General features: G+C 36.7%; 1 protein-coding gene across 1 annotated transcript in view; it reads left to right on the top strand.

Moving 5' to 3' along the window:
• The window catches only part of LOC122795014 (tumor necrosis factor receptor superfamily member 1B-like), a 198,540-nt gene that overhangs the window by 59,232 nt on the left and 116,323 nt on the right, over nucleotides 1-22,985 (top strand). Inside the window, exon 2 of the mRNA XM_044063599.1 lies at nucleotides 22,893-22,938. Within this exon, the coding sequence (XP_043919534.1) occupies nucleotides 22,893-22,938 (46 nt within the window). The remainder of the gene's footprint in view (nucleotides 1-22,892; nucleotides 22,939-22,985) is intronic.

Here is a 22,985-nt window from a genome sequence, read left to right as displayed (position 1 = left end):
TTGGCATGGAGGGTAGCCTTGTGTAGGTTGTTGGTGAATATGGTGAACAGAAGGGGTCCAAGGATGGATCCCTGTGGAACAACCTAAGTTTAGAGCCAGAGGGGGGATAGGGTGTTTTCCCATTTTAAGACTTGTTGACGGTTTGAGAGATAATCTTTGAACCATGATAAAGTTGTGAATTTTGAGTTCAGAGAGTACAGTTAATAGTTTGGAATGGGAAACCATGTCAAAGGCTTTGGAGAAGTCTAAGAATATGGAAGAAACAAGATTGCCTTTATTTCATTGTTGATTTACAGTATTGGAGAAACTGATAAGGGCAGTAGTGGTACTAAAGTTTGGGCAGAACCCATGTTGTGTTTCAGCTAGGAGATTATTAGTTAGCAAGTAATTTAGTATTTGGGAGTGAACACATTTCTCAAGGATTTTGGAAAGGTGGGATAGTATGGCAGTTGGACAGTCGTTAGTTAAGTCAGTAGAATTGCCACCTTTGTGAATTGGTATTATATGAGATATTTTTCCAGAGGGGTGGTATATGTTGCTCAGCTATTGATCTGTTTATTAGTATGGATACTGGATAACAGATTGCTTTGGCAACAGTCTTGAGGAATTGTTTATTGTTTTTTGTTTGATATTCTTGGAGCTTTTCTCCCCGGGCCTCTACTGAAAATGGACATGTATCCAGCTAGACTAGCCCGGTCAACAAATGTAAAATAAATAAAATTCACCTGGGAGTCTATCAGCTGCCAGGGTATTGGGATTTAATTTTGTCAGATATTTATATATTACATTAGTTGGGACTGGTTGTAGGAAGTAACCATTTTGGTCAAAGGTTGGTGTTTGGGGGTTTGTTTCAGTTGTTGGAGAGCTGTTATTAATCAGATTTTGAATGGAGTTGCTAAAATATTCATTAAATTGTGTTGCAGTGTTGCTAGTGGAGGTGTCAATATTAGGAGCAGAGGGTGGTTGTCTACCCAGGCTGTAGTATTTTATTTATGGCTGCCCAAAATGTTTGAGGGTTTGTTTTGTGTTTGGCTTGCGTGTCAGAGTAGTGTTTCATTTGCCAATTCTTATTTGTTTTTTATACTTGTTTCTTAGCTTCAAGAAGTTTTGCCCATTTTGGCAGGTTTTGTTTTGCCACCATGCTTTCCATGCCTTGTCTCTCTGTTTTAGGAGTTGCCGGGTAGCTTTGGCAAGCCAGGGGGTGTAGCTGGACTTTATTTTTATTGTTCTAGTAGTGGCAAGCTGATTGAATATGTGTAGGAAAGTAGAGTAGTAGTAATCCACTGCTTTGTCTGGGGGGATTAATAGGGGTTACCAGTTACAGTGATTTAAAGCAGTTATGAGGTCCTGGGATTTGAAGTTTTTGTATAGCATATTTGTTGTAGAGAGGACATTTTTGTGGGTTTAATGTGGTACCTTAGGGTGTAAGTAGGTTGGTGGTTGAAAAACTGTCAGGTAGTATCCCAGAGTTCTAGGGCCGAGTAGGCCAATTGGTGAGAATCCAGTCTAGAATGGATTTTCTTGGAGGATGTATCAGTTCTGGTATGAGTTTGGATTAGTTGAGTAAAGCCATGTAGGTTTATGTGAGTGGTGGGGAGGAAAACGATGCATGTGCACCAGTCAGTATGTCATTGTTGTTGCCAGGGGAATATATGCCCCAATTATGTTTAGTTGCTTTTGAGCTTTGAGTTTTACTTTGGTGAATAGGGTCTCTGCTTTATTAAATTTAGGGGGATTTATGTTTATAATGTCTATTGTAAGGCTGCTTTTGTATAACATGTATCTAAACAAGAACAAATAACAGAATCAACTTCATAGGATACCATTTTATCTTAAGGTGTGTGTGTGTGTGTGTGTGTGTGTGTGTGTGTGTGTGTGTGTGTGTGTGTGTGTGTGTGTGTGTGTGTGTGTGTGTGTGTGTGTGTGCGTGCGTGTGTGTGTCTTTATGTGTATATACTTGCATGTGTTCACTTAAAGTGTTATTTTGATTACACACTGTAGGCACATGGTATAAAATAAAAAAAAAATAAAGAGTGTTATGAAGAGATGTCAACAAAGCTGTGCAATGCAGATAATCTGTCAGCTTTTGAATTTCTTGTTGTCAGTGCAGAGCGCTACTTAATTTCCAAACTAGTCCTTCCACCCAGGTATTCTGTAATATGTACCACCTTTTACACATTGGTGTTAAATGATGCATTGTTGTTGATGCATTCTCTTTCATCATTTTTGTAATGTAAATTTTAAAGATATTGACAAGAAGCTATCATGGTGGTGCATGGTAAAGTTTCCAGATGCATTGCTGACAACTACAGTTCAGAGCCAGACTTGAGCACCAGGGTTGTTTGCACTCTTTCCTTTTTTATGAGAATGAGTTGCTCTGTATTTGATATATACCTTATTTGTGGAGATCATGAGCTGTGACATAAATGGCCCATTATGTTCTATGTAGTGGTTGGTGGAGGGCACACTTACCATGTGTTCTAATGCTACTACATACTTGGCTCCCAGGACTAAGAAACAGATGAATGAGAAGAGTTTATAACCCACTTTTATAGCATAGAGTGATGAAGCCCTGGCTATGACTCAGGTAACCTGGGTCTGAGTATCAGCTTGGGCAGCAGATGAGCAGGGCAAAGGCTGGGTGAAGTGAGAAACTTATGCTGGTTCACCACTCCTGGAGCAAGGGAGGTTGTAGTTTTGTGTGAAATTATCACTTGCACAACCAATGGCCAAAGACTGTGGGGCTTGGGCTTGGCAATCCCACATTAGTGATGGTGGTCCTCATAGGCATGTGTGTGATGGAGGCACAAATAAGTAGGGGAAGGGCATGGGATGCCCCAGCTGCAATTCAGTTACTCTCATCAGCCACCAAGGCTGGGTTAAGGGCATAAAAAAACACCTCATTGCCAGGATGATAATGAGGGTACCGACCACCTCTATGGCTTCCTGAGGGACAGTTTGTCCTGTTGGATTTGGCCCTCCCCAGGAGATACTGAGGATGGGGTATGAATGGGCTAGACTGATAGGAAGAAGAAGCTTGATGGTTGGCAGGCATGGACAAAAAAGTAATTTGGAAAATTAAAAGAGGCTTTTTTATGGCTGTTCACACTGATAGCTGTGTCAGTCCACCATTACTGTGGATAACTATATTGGGCCAAATTTGCTTAATGATACGTACAGCTTATCCTTGCTCAGGAACACAAAGGTCATGTTTCTTGAAAAAATAAAGTTCATTCCCATGGTTAACTACACAAAGGATTTTAGCAGTACGCCAGTATAGGAAACCGTCAATATCTGGAAGGGAACTATTTGGGAGGTGGATAGATATGGTATATGCCTGACTGAGTCATCTAAGATGGTCTTCAATAACTAAAACCTAATCACATCTTCCATTACTGAGCCATGTATTTGTTATTTATTTATTTAACATTTGTTTACCAGGAAAGTCCGACTGGGACAGAGCTATTTACAGCAGAGGCCAGGGGAGAAATGCTCCAGATGCATGTGTTTGGAATGTGGTTGGAAGCATCTGCTGGAAACCCACACAAATGCAGGGAGGATGTGCAGACTCCTCACAGAAGGGACTACATCCAAGAATTGAACCAGAGAACCTCTTGCTGTGAGGTGACAATACTATCCACTGCACCACTGTGCCACCCATATAGTCTCCCACTAGCCATTATTTTTAAGTTAAAAAGATACCCATTTACTACCATTCTCAGCAGCTTAACAACATCCCTGCAACCCTTCTCAAATCATAATATTTTGCCTCTTTTCTTTCAGACCTGTCTATCTAAATATGGAAAACCCCTGGATAGACAAGTCCCAGTTATAGTAAGCCTTGTTGCAGGTTTTCTTGATGCTAATTTAAATATCTCACCCTACAATTTTGATTTCTTCCATGCTATTCTAATATAGAAGTAATAATAATAATAACAGCAACAGTGTTAGTTGAGCAATGGGTATCATACTCACCTTTGCTGCAGAAGGTTGTGGCTTGTGTTCCTACACCAGGTAGATTGATTGTTGACATGCAGTAGAGCATAAGAGGGGGTGTTACGCTCCTGAGTGTGCCATCCTTTGTGTGGGACATTAAACCTAGGCACCATCTGCTTAAGTTGGTGGTAGCTCAGGTGGATGTAAAAGATCCCATGGCACCTATTGAAAGGAGTAGCGGAAGTTCTCTGGTGCCCTGGACAAATTTCCCTAGTAGTATAAATACCATCTTCAGTCTACCCTGAAAAGAGGCTAATAGCCTTGTGGGACTAACCTGACCAACAAAGAATCAATTAAATAAATAAATAAAATAAATGATAATAATGCTAATAGTACAAGCATGATGTTCCACAAGCAGCCTGCATTGGTATGAATTAATCATGGTAACCCTCAAGAACTTCTCCACCCGTTTAGCTTTTTCTTAGTATAGGGAGTGTCCCCATTGGTATTTTTTTTTTTTAATGTGTTTCTTAAATGGGCAATCCCACTTCACACAAGTATCTCTTTTTAGAGTTATGACAGCACCACTGTTCTTGTTAAATGACTTACATAGAATAAGCCAGCTTAGTGGCACAGAGGAATAGAGCCTTCAATGTGACTCATATGAACCAAGTTCTATTCCTTTCCTGGGCAGTGAAGGAGCTGGCCAAAGAGGATAAAAGTGAATGAGAAGGTTTGTAACATGTGCCTGTCAACAGCATTTGTGCTTCAGCCAAGTAATATGCTCATGCACAGAAAAATGCACAGCACTGGACCACATACACCCATGTTGTCACTGGGATGTTAATTGAAAAGTCTCCACAAATGATTCAGTACTCATGTGATTGGGACCACTGTATATTTACTCACCTGTGGATAAGTGGGATCCACTGTTAAATACAGATTGCTCTAGTGTGTGTGTGTGTGTGTGGGGGGGGGGGGGTGATGGGGCGGTGAAGCCAGACCATTAAGCCACTGGGATGAGGGTGATCTTGTTAAAGATATAAATTAATGGAAACTGCTGTAGGTGATATAGAGAACAAATTCCCTTCGTGGCTGTCTGATGATAGTCCTTCCAGTTGTTTTTCTCATCAGGAAGTTCAAGACTTTTGGAGGAAGAATTGACTGTTGTCAGGACATGGAAGGAAAGATAAAAAACATCCTTTTGAAACCTCCTCATTTTGCAATTGACAAGTAAAATACTGCAAAAAAGGAGTTCAGTTTCTGCTTATGGCTTTAAATTTGCTATACTTGTCAGTATATCCTTACAGCCTTCTCTTTGGACTTCCAGCTACATCACCCTCCCATCACAGCTTTATCAACATGGTCCTTTTGGTGCATGCAGGACCTAATCTTCTCACTGATGACCTAGGACACCTTACTACTTAACTGAGGTATAATGTTGGCAAGGAAATGCTTTGTTTCACTGGGTCAGATTCAGCTAACTTTGTTGCATCTCTCTTTGCATGATGAGTGCCCACGTGTAGGATGTGTGTGATTGAGAAAACCCATCTACACTACGTGACTAGGTCAAATAATGTGGTCAGCCATGTTATGACTGTATAATAAGGTGCTATGTATGAGAATGAGACAAATCAAGGTGGTGGAAAATTTCAAAAATATTTAATGCCGTGCAACGGACCTGCTCCCACTTTATATTTCAACTTGACCGTATGCTTGTGCCTAGATGAAGTAGATTACAGAATTATATTAGAGGTTGCCACAGCTTTAGTAACTGTGTATCTGCAGGTTCTTTTATAGGAAGTGTCAGAACCTGTGGGAGGTGGTTAATGTAGAGAAGGGCCTGGGTTAGTGGATGTGTATGATGTACTGGGTGCTGTGGTGATGCTTGTGTATGTCTGCAGAAACACAACATCAGCACTTTGTGCAGCACTCCTGCTTGACCTACTGGTGAGGTCCACAGCATACATGGTAGAGGGTTCAGCTTCCTGTGCACACCATGAGAAGTGGCTCTGCTAGAAGTTGCATCAGCTATGCCATGACCTTGGCTGGATGATGGTGTGCTATATGACCTTGATCAGTGTCTGCTAGGGTGATTGTCATGATCATGGCGACTTCTCCTGGAAGTAGTTACCTCCACAATAGATACTGTGGAAGTGCTAGCACTGTGGTATCAGGATTCATGTATGTATTACAGAAACCTGGTTTGAAAGTGCAGAAAATAATCCCTTTATACCAGGATTTTGCAGGTACCATGCCTTTATAACCTATGGGAACTGCAGTGGAATATCCATATTTGTTAAAGACCACATTACCTCAAGGCAGATTTCTAGAGATGCAAAAAACAAATTTACTGATATACAAACCATACTAAATAAAACCAACCATCAGATCATTGCATATTACAAGACGCCCCTTAATACCCCCTGGAAATTATGCTTGATTCCTAAATATACTGGATGAGCTTCAAATACACAGGTACTCCATCATCATAATGGGAGACTTTAACTACCCGTCAGTAAGCCGGGATACCTATACCTCAAATGTAGGTTATGCTTCAAAATTCCTTGATTTCATAAACAAGAACTTCCTGAACCAAATAGTCAAACAACCCACCAGAGGACAAAATATTCGTGACCTGGTCATTACAAATATTGCATCTATATGCACTATCCTACTGGCATACTCCCCCCCCCCCCCCCAGTTATGTCTGACTACAAATGGGTAACTTTCTCCTCCAAATTCCCCAAACCATCAGATCTAAATAGCACAATATTGAAAGACTTCAGAGGCACTAACCTCCTGCAATTCAAGTATAACTGTAACCACCAAAAGGCTGACATGGCTAGTAGTTATGCGTATGAATTCTATACTCACCTAGACAAATGCAGTAACCTGACAATTCCTACAAGAGCCAAACAAAACAGGAAATTCAAAAGGAAACCATCCTGGTGGTACACATGCATAAACAATACAATAAAAGAGAAATGCTTCTCATAATGTGCTACAGCAAAACTAAAGACTCACAAATTAAGGTCAACATCAAAAAATTATTGAAAGTATTGAAAATACGATAAGGAAAACAAAGGCATCCCATGAACTTAGTCTAATGTCAGAAGCTAAGAATAATTACAAATCCTTCATTACTTATGTCAGAAAATTAAGAAATGACAACCAATATTGCTCCGAACATATTAAAAATGGCACCACCTACATGGATCCAGTAGATCTCACAAACATATTAGCTAACAAATTCTGTGCAGATTTCACCCCCAAGGCAACTATACAAAACCCATATTTTCCGAAAAGCTCAAACCCCATATTGTTACAAAAGAGCATCTGTTCAACTACTTTCAAAAAAAAAAAAAAAACATCCTCCATGTGACCTAATAACATACCTGTCTACCTACTGAACAGCACTAATCATTCAATGGTGAATCCCATCCTACAGGTAATCAACCTGAGCTTAGCTACTGGCTTTGTCCCTGAGGTACAACACACAACAGTTGTGATACCAGTTCACTAGGGTGGCCCCACCTTTGACTCCAGAAACTACATACCCATTAGCCTGATAAGCCTCATCTGCAAGGCCATGGAGCATGTCATAACTGACCTGATAAGGTACAATAATAAAAATTTGTTCTTAAGGGCAGATCCTGTTGAATGATTCTGGTAAACCTCTTTGAGACAGTAGCACAAGCCGTGGATAGCAGTCATGCTGTCCATACAGCATATCTTGACCTTGTCAAAGCACTTGATATTTTAATGCAGGCCAACATAATCAACAAGCTAAATGCGCTCCAAAAATTATCCCTGTGTAATTAGGCAGATAGCAAATTGGCTGAAAGACAGAACCCAAAAAGTGTGGGTGGAAGGTGAGTCCTCATAGAGAAGGAAGGTAAGTAATGGAGTTTCTCAGGGATCCATAGTAAGCCATCTTCTATTCAGCATATACTTCTGTGATCTCCAAATGAAGAAAAGCAGGATTTCTAGTTAACTAAGTTTGCAGATCATTGTAAACTGGGTGTCATCCTGAAATCTTCTTTTGGCAAGCAGAACCTATAACTTGAAGGTACATATGTTAATAGCTGGTGCACAGACAATGGGCTACAACTAAATGCTAAAATGCACATGGTAAAGAATCCCTCAACCCAGCTTATAATACAGAATGGCCCACTCCAAAATGAAAATGTCATAAGAAATTATGGAACATAGGTAGATAATTCCCTGTCATTTGATCATCATATTGCAACAGCGGTTAGGAAATCCTTCTGTATGGTGCAACTGATTGCAAAGGGTATCTCCTTTAGATCTAACCCCCTATATATTCCACACTGATCAGGCCCATCATAGACCACAGTGCCCTCTTTAGACTGTATCTTACTAGACATATTAAGCAGTTGGAGAGAGCCCATAGGAAACAAAATGATCACAGGCCTAAAAGTAGTGAGTTACCAGGAGAGTCTGGAGGGTCTATCCTTGCATTGATTTAATAGGTTCATAGGTATAGCCTAGGCTAACAACCACTAGAGCCTTTACAAGCCTAGCCATGCAACCCAAATGTGTGCCACAAATTATATGTTTTAGACTGTTATATAGGGGTGATTGCTGGTTATGACATGATTTACTGACTGCCTGACTCTGTCTATCAGAGAAGTAGGTGCCAGACCAGGGATAGATTTTTGATTTCCCATCCAATGGTCCAAGTTACGCTTAATTTTGCAGATGTGCAAAAGCTTCAGCAGAGCAGGCTCCAGGGATGCCTTGTATGCCAGGCATAGATCGCCTTTCAGTAGTCTGTAAGAGGCCAAGTATGGAGACAGGACATTGAGGCAGTCAGCATATCGCATTGTGTTTATGTCCTGTATTTATTTGAAAGGAACCTTTATGGACATTCCAGTAGCTGCATGTGTCTGGTCAGGTACACACCAAAGGGGGCTTTGTACTCAATGTCTCTGATGAGGGCTGAGTATAGTGGTACAATGACTTCATTGGACCTTCATGAGTAGGGTGTTAGGTTGGATGATGAAAGTCTACAGTGGGTTTAAGTATGAGCTATGAGCTTCATGGGACATAAAGGGTGACCAATAGTTTACTAGACTATGGCACGGAATTTTATTTGTGGTGACCTGCAGCTGGAGAAACTTCAATGCATCAAACAACCAGTGTACAGATATGCGTGTTATTGATGTATATTAAAAAATGAACAAGCACAGGAATCTGTCTAGTTCCAACCTCACCACCACAACTGCTGAGGAAAAAAAACAGTTAGACTTTTGTCTTAAAACTTTGTTGATGAGCTAAGTCACAATAATTTCCAAAAATCATGAAACCCAGGAAGTGCTCCAAAGCAACAATCTTTATTCATCACAGACAAGTGATCCTCAGTAACAAAACGTCTGAATTATTTTAACAATGTTAAACATATCAACTTTTATATACTTACAGGGTATGTGGAAAATGTACATATCATTTAATTGTAAACCAGCCTATTCATGGTAAACCATAAAAACAACACTGTAAATGTACATTTTAGAACAGCAAGTACCCAACCCCACACACTACTACTGATTAGATCAAACTAAATCCTAGTTGAGGAAAACACTACCTATATATTTCCAACCCACATTCCAAGATCAGGTATTAAGAAAAGCATAACATATACATAAAAAAGATATACATAAAAAGACTTTTAACTAAAATTGCTTTTTTAGCTAACTAATGTAATAAAGACTTCATCAGGTCTGTGACAAGAACTAAAATGAAGAAAAACACATAGGTTCATAGGTGTGTACTAGGCTAATGGCCCTGGAGCCTTTACAAGCCTAGCCCATAGAAGTGCCCTGGCATTGTGCCGTCCGACGTTAGTTCCCAGTGCCTCTATCAAGTAGAGTCACTGCAGTGATCCCCAGGGTGAACTTTCTATTTCCCATCCACTCATCAATATTTCTCTTGAAGAGGCCCAGTGAGGTGCTCTGCTTGACATGTATGGGAAGTCAATTTCAGAGCATGGACAGTCTTTGGGTTATGAACCTGTCCCTCCAGCATGCTCTGTTGCTTGTGGAAATGAGGTTGAGGTCTCTGGAGCATGTGGTGAGGAGGGATTTGGATTTCTTTAGATGTAGCATTTCTAACAGAGCTGGGTCAGACATGGCTTTGTAAGTCAAGCAGAGATCACCTCTTAGTAGATGATATGATACAGAGAATAGCTGGAGTTTTTTGAGTCTGTCCATGTAGGTACTTTTGTGGCCTTTCCAGCTGTTGATGTGTCTAGTGAGGTACATGCTAAATGGGGCATTATACTTGATGATTGGCCTAATGAGGGAAGAGTAGAGATAGATGATGACCTATTTCTTCCTGGATGCAAAACCCTTGGTAATGAGATGTGCCACATAGAAGGACTTTCTGACCACAGTGGCAATGTGGTGGTCAAAGGAGAGGTTGCTGTCAACCTGTGTCCTCTGATCTCTTATAATTTCTTCAGTGTTCAGTGGGCTCCCATCAATGTGGTAATTAGTGGGAACTGAGTTTTTCCCAAAGGGGATGATGATGCATTTTTTGGCATTAAGTTTAAGATCATGGTTTCGACACCAGTCATTGGTCTCAGTGAGGCCTTTCTGTAGGATGTCTACATCACCTGGGGAGTCAATAATGGCTCCTAACATAGCTATCTAACCATAAGAATAATCAAGCTAGAACACTATAAATATAAAAATACATCTATCTAATAATATCTAGTAAATATCCATCCATGTGTATTAGTGTGCATAAAAAACAAGTTATTAATAGCTCAGAAACAATGTAAGTGCTTTGCAAAAAAAAAAAAAACTGTTTACATCCCCAAAAACATGATTATGCAATTAAATCTAGTACAAAAAACACACAAAAATACAGAAAACAATGCTTGAAGTAAACTAGTAATGTATAAAGGTGTGCACAAATGTGCATGAGCATCCACCAATATGGTAAATGGAGAATTATACCAATACTACATGGTAATAGCGGCATGAAAAAAATGTGTGTTTTTAATTTACCATTTAAAACTCTGGTGTGATGCAGTAAATCTAAGCAAAGCAGAATTAAGTTAAAGTAACTGAACATATATAGATTTATACACATTCTACACATCATTTTTATTATTATTTAGTATATTTTTAGTACATAAAAGTATTCCTCAAAAATTCCTTGTAGGTTTTGCAGGCTTTGAGACTTATCAGAAAAGACAATTACTGTAAGTATCAGTGAGTAAGCAAACTAACAATGGGGGGAAAAAACATGTGAAATGTGCAGCCTGGTTAATTTAAGTGTCTATCTGCCACACTGAGCAAAAACACCAGGCCAAACAGATTTCTCAAAACAGAAAACAAAATATAACAAATAAAACATAAAGTGACTCTATCAGTTTAAGCAATTACGCAGAACAAAAAGAGATTACTTTTCCTGCTTCTTTGTTTCAAATCACAGGCAGGAAGTCACCAGCAGTGCTTATTGTTTTTTGCAGGCTTTGAGTTTTATCAGAAAAGACAAGACCACAGATATATCTGGTGTATTTAAGTATCACTCGAGAAATAAACTATAACATTTGAGCTTATATTAAACTGTAATAACACTATTCCCATTAAAAGGATACCTGCTTATTTAACAGATTTAGAGGATTTTAAAGAATTCTTCAATAAACTGTTTTATTTAACATTTGTTTACTAGGAAAGTCAAACTTGGAATGAAGCCAATTTTCAGCAGAGCCCCAGGGAGAAACACTCCAGACACATGTCTTTGTAACATGGGAGGAAACCGGAGTACCCGGAGAAAACCCACACAAATGCAGGGAGGACATGCAGACTCCGCACAGAAGGCACTCTAGCCAAGAATTAAACTGGAGTACCTCTTGCTGTGAGATGACAATGCTACCGCTGCACCACTGCTCTGTCCAAAAGAAATTCAGACCTTCATTGAACATAATTATGCAGAGAATATATCTGAGATTTATTTATGGGGTGCTCTAAAAGCATATTTATATTATAAAGTTATGAATTGGTATGCTCTAAAGAAAAAGTAACGAGACAAGGATTTGATAGATCTACAATAAAAAATTGATACGTTAAAACTAGATGACCAAATAAGGAAATGGTAACCTGAAAAAATAAATTAATAATTTACAAAGTAAATGTTTAAAAATCCTAAATCATAAAACTATGATAGATTCAGAAAAAGATTAAATTAATTAGCTATTCTACAAATCCAAAATCAATGCATAAATTAGCTTCCAGAACAAAAGTGCTTATTAAATCTAATCACAGTAAAGAATTGTGTTCTTCTGATGGTAAGAAAAGGGTTACCGAAATAGAGGACATCTTAAGTGTATTTAGAACTCATTTGAATAAAAGTAATCAACATAATCCAACAAATGATTCACAAGAAGTAATTAAAGCTTTCATTAGAAATCGTACTTAAAATAAATTAACTGAAGATCAGCTGAAATTAATTGATAGACTGTTAATGTCTGAAATTAAAAATCAAATTAATAAACTAAAGTCTAACAAAGCTCCTGGTAATGATGGCATAATATCGGAATGTTATAAACATATGCCTAAAGAAGCCTTAAACATCTTGCTCAAGGTTTTTTTTTTAAATTAAATATCTAACAAAGGTTGCACCGTCATGGAAATACACACTTGTTTCCCTGATCATAGAAGTTAATAAAGACCCAGCAGATTGTTCTTCTTACAGACCAATTGCACTATTAAATATTGATTATAAAATATTTATGGCTATACATGCTACTAGAATTCAACAATTACTTTCATTTCTGATTAATAATGATCAAACTGGATTTATAATAAACAAGAATACTTATTATAACAGTAAAAGAATATTAACCATAACTGATTATGCAAATAGCACTAAAGATAACTTAACATTAATAAGAACTAGAAATACCTTTTTTTAGAACTAGAGGAGCGTAATTTTTCAAACAATTTCATACAACTTATAAACCCCTTTTCTGAAAACTCCTTTGTTTATATAAAAATTAGCTCATATATTTCAGTCAATTTTGATTTCTAAGGGAACTAGGCAGGGTTGCCTGTTGTCACCGCTGCTCTTTACTTTAATTATGGAACCGTTTGTAAACTACATAAGATCATGCTTAGCTATCAAAAGCATAGAGATAAATAATAATAAGATCATAGGTTCATAGATTAGTACTAAGCTAACTGCCCTTATGGACCATTTTAAGCTTTGCCAATTATTCCATGTGAGAATCAAACTGTTAGAGAAAAATACTTTAAAAAGACCAAAAGCATAAGGTTCAGTTCAGGTATCTTTATTCTTGCTCAAGGAGACAAAAAATGCAGTTACAGAGTTTGTCTGACTAAATCAGGAAGTGTCACAGTTATTATACCTTTCTTTCAAGACATTGCCCACTACGACTGACGTAGCAGATCACCAGTTCATAAGTTTGTTATTTTACAGATATTTCTCATATTTCTAGCTGACGCTTCAAAGTTTAAAAAAGATTTTTCAGTAAACAGGATGGCCTTGATGACCACTGGTCAATTATAACTTTCTTACTATGTGATGTTACAAGTCTAGGTACTATGGCTAATTTAAGCACAATGCAAGTACAGATTTCTGAAGCAGTTTATTGTTCTTTATATCTAACTATCTTGCAGCCTGTGCACTTTTTCATCAACTCGAACAGAGCTTATTGTCTATAATGAGTGGATCTACAGAAATTATTATTATTCTCCTTTCAATTTCCTGACCTAGCAGAAAATCACCTGCTTTCCAGTACATTTCCAAGGCATAAACATGTATTTTGCTGTGCTAGCAAACTAGGTCAGAGTGCATCTTGCAGTGTCAGAAAGCACAATTTCAGAAAAACACATTTTCAGTCTCAAATAAAACTAATGCTGCATATAGAATAAAAATGTGTTAATCTTCCCTTATTAGAATAAGCATTGCACACATATGTTAATACATTTTTTTCTAACACAAACCCTGTACCTTGTGTCTGTAATGCAAAACACTTTAGCAATTATGCCAACCTCCCACCCTCCCAACCTCCCACAATTCTAAAATACAGTTGTTCGATGATGATATCCTTTTGATTTTAAATATCTTGATGCTGTTTTTAATGCAATAGAAATCTTTCATAAAAAATGGTCTTACTTTTAATGAAAACAAAACAAACATTTTACCTATAAAGTCTAGCACTTATGATATTGTATTTATTTATTTATTTTACATTTGTTGACCGGGCTAGTCTAACTGGATACATGTCCATTTTCAGTAGAAGCCCAAGGAGAAAAGCTCAGAGAAAAAAATTATACATAGAGTCCACAAAAACAGTGGAAAAACACAAAAAAAAAAACAATTTACAATATGATTGCAACTGCATAGCAAAAATATTTACATCTCAGTTATAAGGTTACACATAGAAGACAGATTGTTATTTTACAGCTGTATTAAAAAGAAAAAATAACAAAAACATTTACAGTACAAGAGTTTCCTCAGGACAGTCAAACATACACTCAGACAGAAAATGTTTTTGATTCTAAGACAGTGTAGAGCACAGAGAGATATCAGATAAAAAGTGTTTAGTTGAGAAGTATTTAGACAAATTGGAGAAGTAGTATCAATCAGGATTAGAGCAGGGACAGAGCCATTGGTTTTTAATGAAGATTTTCAATTTTTTTCTTGAAAAGGTTGGTGGAAGTTAGGGATGTTATTTCTCTTGGAAGTTTGTTCCAAGTATTGCCAACAACATTAGAGAACAGGCAGTCCCCAGATTTGTTGTTGGATTTTATGGTGGCTACTTGTAGCTTATTTACGGATCTTAGGGTTGGTAGATTTTTATAGGAGTTAAAGAGGTTACAGAGTATGGGAGTATTTGTAGGATGATATATGATCTTGTGGATAAAAATTAGTTGCTGGAAAAGTATTTGGTTGTGAACTTCCAGCCATCCTAAAAGTTTAAAATTTTGGCAATGGTGGGTACGAAAGGGGGCACCAGTGGCAAATTTGGCTATGTTGTTAGTTTATTCAGGTTGCTTTTGGATAAGTTAGTATAGATAGGGGAGGTGTAGAGAAGGGTGGAAATGAGGTGGGTCTGAGCAATGGAAATCTTAGCAGTGGCTGTGAAAAAGGGCTTGATCCTATAAAGGAATCCAAGTTTTCTATTTACTGCTTTAATAGTTGCATTAATGTGTGCGTTAAAGTTGAGATTGTTGTCAATTGTTACACCCAGGAGTTTGGTGGTGGTCTCAGGAGCAATTTCTGTGCCATTATTTGATGTAACTATGAAATTTATAGGGGGGGGGATTTCTGTGTGGGAATAAAAAGTAATAATTTAGTTTTTTTTTTAGTTGAGGAGGAGACATCTTTGATGGAACTAGGTTTCTACTAAGGTAAAGACTGTTTGTGTATTGGATTGGAGTTCTGCTGGAGAAGATGCTGCACATATCAGAGTTGAATCATTGTCATATTGTATGCACGTAGCTTGGGGAGGGGAAGTTTTCAGATCATTAATGAAAATAGTGAAAAGGAGTGGTCCAAGAATTGATCCATGTGAAACTCTAAGGGTGACTGGAAGCTGAGAGGATAGTTTATTGTCCCACAGGACTGCTTGTGATATGGAAGAAAAATTTGCTAAATATATTGTAGAAGACAAAAAACAACTATATAGGGATAACATTAACATACAACATTAAAATATAATAAATGTAAATTATGTTAATAGTTTAACCATTATAAATAATCTTATTAATAAATAGAATGTTTTTCCTATGGAAGAGAGACTTTTATTTTACCAAAAAGTTTATACATAATACAATCTCTATCTGTCCCTACCCCTAAAAAAGTATGAGAGAGTTTAATTCCTTAATTCTGAGATTTCTTTGGTATCCCAATAAATCTAGATTAGCTCTAAATCATCACACAAGCGATTGGACTTTTGGTGGCATTGGTTTACCAGATTTAGAATTAGGAAGTTTTGGTTGTTGTTTTTTATCAACAGATTTAGAATTATATTATTTATCATCATTTATAAAAACAATCTCTCTCTGGTCAAATAATAATTATAATGCCAAATAGAAAGTGATACAAGAAAGCATTTGGTTAAAATCCAACCGTTTGACATATTTACACTAACATATAATAGTAAACAATAATCTGCTTTGGTTGTTAGAAGATTATATCTTAGAAACCAAAACCAATTAACCAATTCTTTTTATATTTCCACGATAATCAGAAATTTTATTTACAAGAACCCAGAATATAAAGTATGTTTTTTCTACTGTTTCCTATAGCATATACTCAAAACAACATTTGTACATTTAATTTATCTACAATTATTGCATTTTAAAGAGAATAAAATGATATCAGCTGATGGATAGAGAAAAACTGCAAACTGTAGAAGATATAATAACAAAATTTAATTTATGTAAGGAAATGTGGTTAGATATTGAAAATTGTAGACATTCAGTGGAACATAAAATTAAGTTAATGCAGCCAACAGTAAAAAATATTGTTCTTAAGTTCACTGATTGTTTAATTAGTTCCATGCATCAGAATATATTAGGGAAAGGACTTTTATCCAGAATCTATAAAGTGGTTAAAAATAGAACAAAATATTAGAACAAAAGCTATTGGGATAATTTCAAACTCACAAACAATTACTATCCAAGTGAAGATGATAAAAATAATGTTATGATCTTCAAAACAATTTACTTCCTTATTAAAATGGATATTATTCTGTTGGAAATTCATGTGTAGAACTTCCATTACTCCACACAGAGTTGAATTAATGTATAATAAAAAAGTAGGATGTTGGAGATATGTTGAATATTAAAGCTGATTGGTAACATATGTTTTTTATTGTAAAGTTATTAAATCATTCTGGGATAATGTTAGCATTTTTACAGGCTTTATTTAGTGACCAATTTACTTTGGCCAAATCACTAATTTTATTTAACATGCCAATACCTGCTTGTGTCAGAAAAATAAACTACTCATTTCTGTGGAGTATTTTAACAATTGCAAGAAAAGTTATCACCAAGAATTGGAAAAAAGATTTGACTCCAATCTTGAAAGAATTTATAAGCATTGCAATCAACATTGGTCATTTAGAACTTCTTACAATCAAGATGAGATCAATGAAAAATGGCACTTCTTACAACACTTGGATGAAATTTAAAGAACTGCTAAATAAACAGTCACTAACATGTTAGTAACAAAGATTATTGCTTGAATATTTAGAATTTTTTATATACAGTAGACACTTTTGCAAATAGTTGTTTTTGGGTTTACTATCACATACTCAAATTTACTCAGTTCGAGTGTTAAGATGTCCGAATCACATGTTCGGAAATCTCAGCACCGAACATAAAAAATATCTAAGGCAGCAAAAATGTCAACTTTACTGAAATTCTGCACTTCTGCTCAACATTAGCAAACACTTTTGCAGGGGTGCAAGCCCCCTTCCACCCTCCACACTCCCCTACACATATATATATAAATATATATATATATATATATATATATATACAAACTCCAAGATCACACTACAGTGAGGGAAATGGTACATTTCCCGATCCCCACTATAGTGCAATCTGCACCACAGTGTCGAACCTTACAACAACAAATGCTAGCTTTTGTAAGGTTCGACATTGTGGCATTCTTAATTTCAGTTTTGCCAATGGCAGTTTCACACAAATGTGCGATCGACAAACTAATTGTAAACCTTGTTTTTACTATGTTTTGATATTTTTTTCAGTAGATTGTTTAATTAACTAATTTCTCTCTTTCTCTCTCTCCATATATATATATATATATATATATATATATATATATAGGTATATATATTAAATGTTATAATTTATCTGATTAACTTTAATAAAACATTTCAGAAAAAAGCAACAGACTAACCAATTGAAAAAAAAAACAAGTGAAATGTGCACACTGAGTAATTTAAGTCTCTGTCTGCCTCAAAGAATAAAAGCACCAGGCCAAACAGATTTCTCAAAACAGAAAGCAGCTCCATCAGTTTAAACAACTACACAGTTACAAAAAAAAAAGATTATTTACCTTGCTTCTTTGTTTCAAATCACCAGTGTTCTACAGACTCCTTAAGAGTGATCCTTGCCTTGCTTTTTGAGCCATTAGGCATCCTGCAGTCCAAGACCTCTTATATCTCCACAAATCAAACAGTCCAGTGAAGACTAGACCACAGATCTGAACTTGTTTCAGCAAATAAACAAATCATGATGGAGATACAGATGCATCATGCAATGACTAATCACTCTCTGAAGCAAATTGCCACTCTGTACCAAACAATGTGACACACTATCTTCTTTTAAAAAGGAGTTAGACAAATGTATGGATATTCACACATCCCCCTGACTGGCATGACTGTTCTGTCTATCCTTGCAAAAGCAAAGTGAGGTCTGAGGGAGGGTATTGGTAAGAAGTAAATGACTACATCACCCAGGTGCCATGTATTTTCTATGTGTCTATGATTCTATGGCTGCTTAATTAACACAGGTTGTTAATTTTACACTGCACTATCTGCATGCTTTCATCTTTCATTGATTATACTGTTTTTACATTCTTGAGTTTGCTCTGTTGCATGATTTCTTAGTCATTTTTATCTACTAATAAAACTTTTTTTTATATTTCCTACAGGCCCTTTAGTTGTATTATTCACATCACCTCCCCATAACTTTCTGCTTTGCAGATTAATAGTGAGGTTTGCCTGATACAACATAGCTGTCTACATGGCCAAAAATGTGCTCAAGTCCAGACACTTCTCCTTTTTTTAATTATTCAAAGTAAGCATCTGAAATATTGCTATCCTTACATGTGTAGCTTTATTTCTGTACAGTGCCTACATTTTTTCCATTTATGACAATCTTTCTCTGTACTGTCTGGACTATCTACTACATTGGGTCTCCCACATAACAGTTCTGTCTTTCTCATATTCACTTAGTTATTACTGTAACACCTTTAGGTAACCTCACTTTATAACGCCAGTCCATTTTTTTTTTTAGTAGTCACATAGGTTATTCTTTGCTGGGCTTTTTACTGCATTCCCAGCTTCAACTCTTTTTAGACAGGCACAAAAATAACTTTGATGATTCATGGCCATCTTGTCTTAGTTCATTCACATAGTTAAGCACATGAGGCACTAACCTGGTTGTTATTCTTGTAACACTAGATGAGGCCTTGTCTACTTTGTTTAGCCTAGCTTTGTTTGGCTTTACTGCACTCCTTTACCTTCCTCATTCCCTCCCACACATCATGTCATTAACATGACATAACTACTTCTCTTTTCTAGCCATCTAATTGCCTCTGGCTTCCTGCAACTCACCATGAATAATCATACCAATATTTGACAAGCACATTCTTTTTACTTACCAGTATCAACTTGTTGTTTTCTAATCTTTAATTTTAATCTTACATCTGCTCTAAATCATGTTCACCCTCATCCTGTTCATACTCTTTACATTCATTTCACAGAATGAAACTATTACATATAATAATCCTGCTTTGTTAGCTATCTAAACACAAAGTTTCACTCCCACTGCCAATCATCATATTTTATATGATCCTTACAGAAACAACACTCTCATCAAAACTAACACTACAGAAAACAATACATTATTCATCCTCTCCAGTCTTACTTCCTGGGTCACAACTATGTTGTTAACAATAGGCCAGGACCTAGAACTGGGGGGAAGCTTAATGTTCATGTACAAGTCTGAACAATAAATACTCACGTTTCAAGTTAGCTCCATCTCTGATTATGAACTAAGCTTGATAGTTGTAAAGTTTACACAACACAGGTGGACTGATATTCATATAGCATCTGCTTACCTACCACCACTTTCCTTGTAAGCTAATATCAAACATCCATTCAGCATAATTAAAAAATCTTTCCCTCAAGTGAAATCCCTTAACATAAACCTCATTCATTCAAAATAATCACAGCTTTAGTGAACAGCTTTGGCATGCAACAGCTAATTTCCGAGCCCATATAACCCAACTTCAAATCACTCTTTTGATGCTCTATTTAATAATAACCACCATCCAAGATAAAATCTCTTCTCTTTCAAATTTCCCTCTGTTTTAGTGACCACTGCCCTATTACCTTTTTAATAAATAACCCTGCAGTAATGCAGAATAGCAACATAGAATCAAAACTACCAAAAACAACAAATCTAATCAAATAAACCTTTAAAATGGCATAATTTACCAACAGAATTAAAAGATGCTGATACACTTAACAAATGCTTGGCTTGTGTCTAAATATGTTATTTCATCTAGAGATACTTATTCCTATGAAGTACCTGTTTTACCACATTTTCAGCTTCATCCCCTCTCTTTGAGGCAGGTGTAACATAATCCTTCATTCTGTCCATCTAACATCATAGCAGAGCACACCACATGGTTATTCCTACCACCCTAATTTAGCCAATAAGCTACTTTCTGTCTAACTGGAATACAGAAGGCAATGTATTTGACAGTTTTATTTGGTTCTGTTTAAATAGATGAAAGCTACATTGGATGAAGTAAAGAACACCAAATCAAAACACCATATGTAAAAATGGTGGAAAATGAAAGATGATTTTCAAAATGATTTCAGATGAGCCAGATATAGATCCTAAATAACTTATTTACTCTTCCTGTTCCTCTTAGCAGTGCTGCGTTTTTCCATTGTGCTGTGTTATAACGACACCATTACTGATGCTGTGATACAGATACATATACATACGCATCCATTTTGGCAAATCTCTCAACTGTCCAGAATTTCGCAGAATGTACACATTTTTGCCTCATATTTTTGGCCTGTCTCTCATAAAATATGTGGTTTCCTAGTAAATCATTTAGGAGTAAAATCATTAAATAATGACAGATATTTGAGTTTCAGACATCATATCTATTAGAAAATGAATGCCAATTCCAAACCTGTTAGTCTATCAACTTTCAAAGATTATATAAGCAGTATTTAAAATCTATCCCTGATTTAGGGCTTTGGTCCCCACATTGTTTTTGTCTTTGACTAGAATTCTGCTCAGATAAAAGCTGACCTTCTGTGTAAAAGTCCCTAGCTATGTGAACAGTAACATATAAATCATTTTTATTCACATCACAAGACTTAATCAGAAATGAAAGCAAGTAAATGTACACATTTTAAGAATGGTTCTGTTATAGTCTGTGTAAACTGATGAGTGCTTTGCTTTGCTGGGTAGATAAGTTCCTTTGCGGGAAAAAAAAATTCTGTTTTCTTCATGTTATTGATATCTCTTCAGGAAAGTTATTTTAAAACTAGAAGTGTTGGGTTTTAGCACACTGTCTCGAGACTGTAACATACTTTCAAACAGAGCACTTATTTTTCTGTCAGTTTAAAAGTAGTGTAAAATAACTGATTTTTTTTTTCTGTCGAGAAATTGTGTTTATGTTTCTTTTGTGGGGCTGGCATACAGTTTTTAAGTGATTTTTACTGGGTTTTTTTTCTGTCAAAAAAGTAACTTTTGTGAACTGGTAGTGTTTACCAATAATTGCTGCTTGTCTTCCCAGGAAAGAGGTTCCATTTTCAGCTTGACCATGGAACAGACTTCAGGTCCCACAAAAAGAAAAAGTTAAGCAAACAGCCTTTACCACCACAGCAAGCTAGCAATGTGCCTCAGCCTCAGATGGGTGACTCTGCTATGGCCAATTCTTGTACCTCAGTGCATTCATCTTTTACCCTGGATCCCTCTGGTGTAGTACCTACAGCCACTGTGGACTGGGAGTTAGCTACGTCCTGTGCAGCTGTTGCCCCCCCCCCCAACTGGCAAAAGAGAGACACTTTTGATTGTTCTGGGAGAGGGAAGAGGTAAGGTTTACCTGTTGCTTCAGAATGCTGTGCCCATCCCTGGGAAAGCAGCTGTTGCCATTAGTAAAATGGTTTGTCCCATTTTTCTTGTCAAAAAAGAAACAGAAAACCAAGCATATATCTATTCTTCTTTAAATTTCTTTGGTTAGGAGTAGTTTACTGAGTCTGGCTCAGGCTTTAATTCAGGCTACTGATGTTTCTTGTAAAGTAGTTTCTGGGAAAAGAAACAAGGATACCCCTTTTCATGAAGAGATTCAAGGTTCTGAATCTGAACAGGAATAATGCAGGAATGGATACATTTTTTTTTCCCTCTGATTTCTGGGAGAACACTGAGGTCTCTCAGTCTCTCAGACATACTGTGAGTTGCTACAGAAGGGTTTTCCAAAACCTTCACCTATTCCTCCTGTTCTGTCTGCTTTAGAGGATGTGTGTGTTACTGCCTGCAATTTTCCTGATAATCAGCCAGCTCCTCTAAAAATGGGCAGATAGGATGTATAAAGTTCATCAGTCTTTTAAATTTTTATACACTGTTCCCAAACCTGAGCCAGCAGTAATAGGTTTAGTTGATCCCACTGCTGCTAAGCACTTAGTTAATTCCAGTGCTACCCTTTCTGATAAGGATAGGAAAATTATTGATAGATATGGGGAAAAAAGTGTATAACCGGGCTCTCCCTCCACCCCCTCATTTTTTTATGTGTTTTTTTATGCCAGGGTGAAGACATTTATTTTTTGTATCCCGTAGCAATTTGCTTCCTTTCAGATCTCAGCCTCCCTCTGTTTGCTGGTACTAAAGTTCTGAAGGACTTTGCACCCAAACTTGTCTTTTAGTCAGCTCACCTCAAGCTGCTTGACACTTTGGGTATGTGGAAGGTACCCTAATGCTTTGGAAACAGGCCAGCTGTTCTATTCTTGGCACAATATAACTCATATAGCTATAAGGCTACTCCCACAGTGATCATCTCAACATCTACATTTATGGTAAGTAGAACCTACACAATTGTACTTTTCTACACAGAGGCTAATACTGATTTCAACTTCTCCTTTTCTTTAATACATGAACTAACATTTCTTTTTAAAACAGGTGGTGACTATGAACAAGGAATTTAGTTGCAGAACTTGTCCTAAAGGTAAGATATTTTAGAAATGTGTATAAAATATCATAGATAGTGATCGC

The sequence above is a fragment of the Protopterus annectens genome, chromosome 2.part1 (assembly GCF_019279795.1).
Source record: "Protopterus annectens isolate FY-2018-M chromosome 2.part1, PAN1.0, whole genome shotgun sequence".
Taxonomy (NCBI): Eukaryota; Metazoa; Chordata; order Ceratodontiformes; family Protopteridae; genus Protopterus; species Protopterus annectens.
Note: the sequence above shows the minus strand (reverse complement) of the source record. Positions and strands in the feature narration are given on the sequence as shown.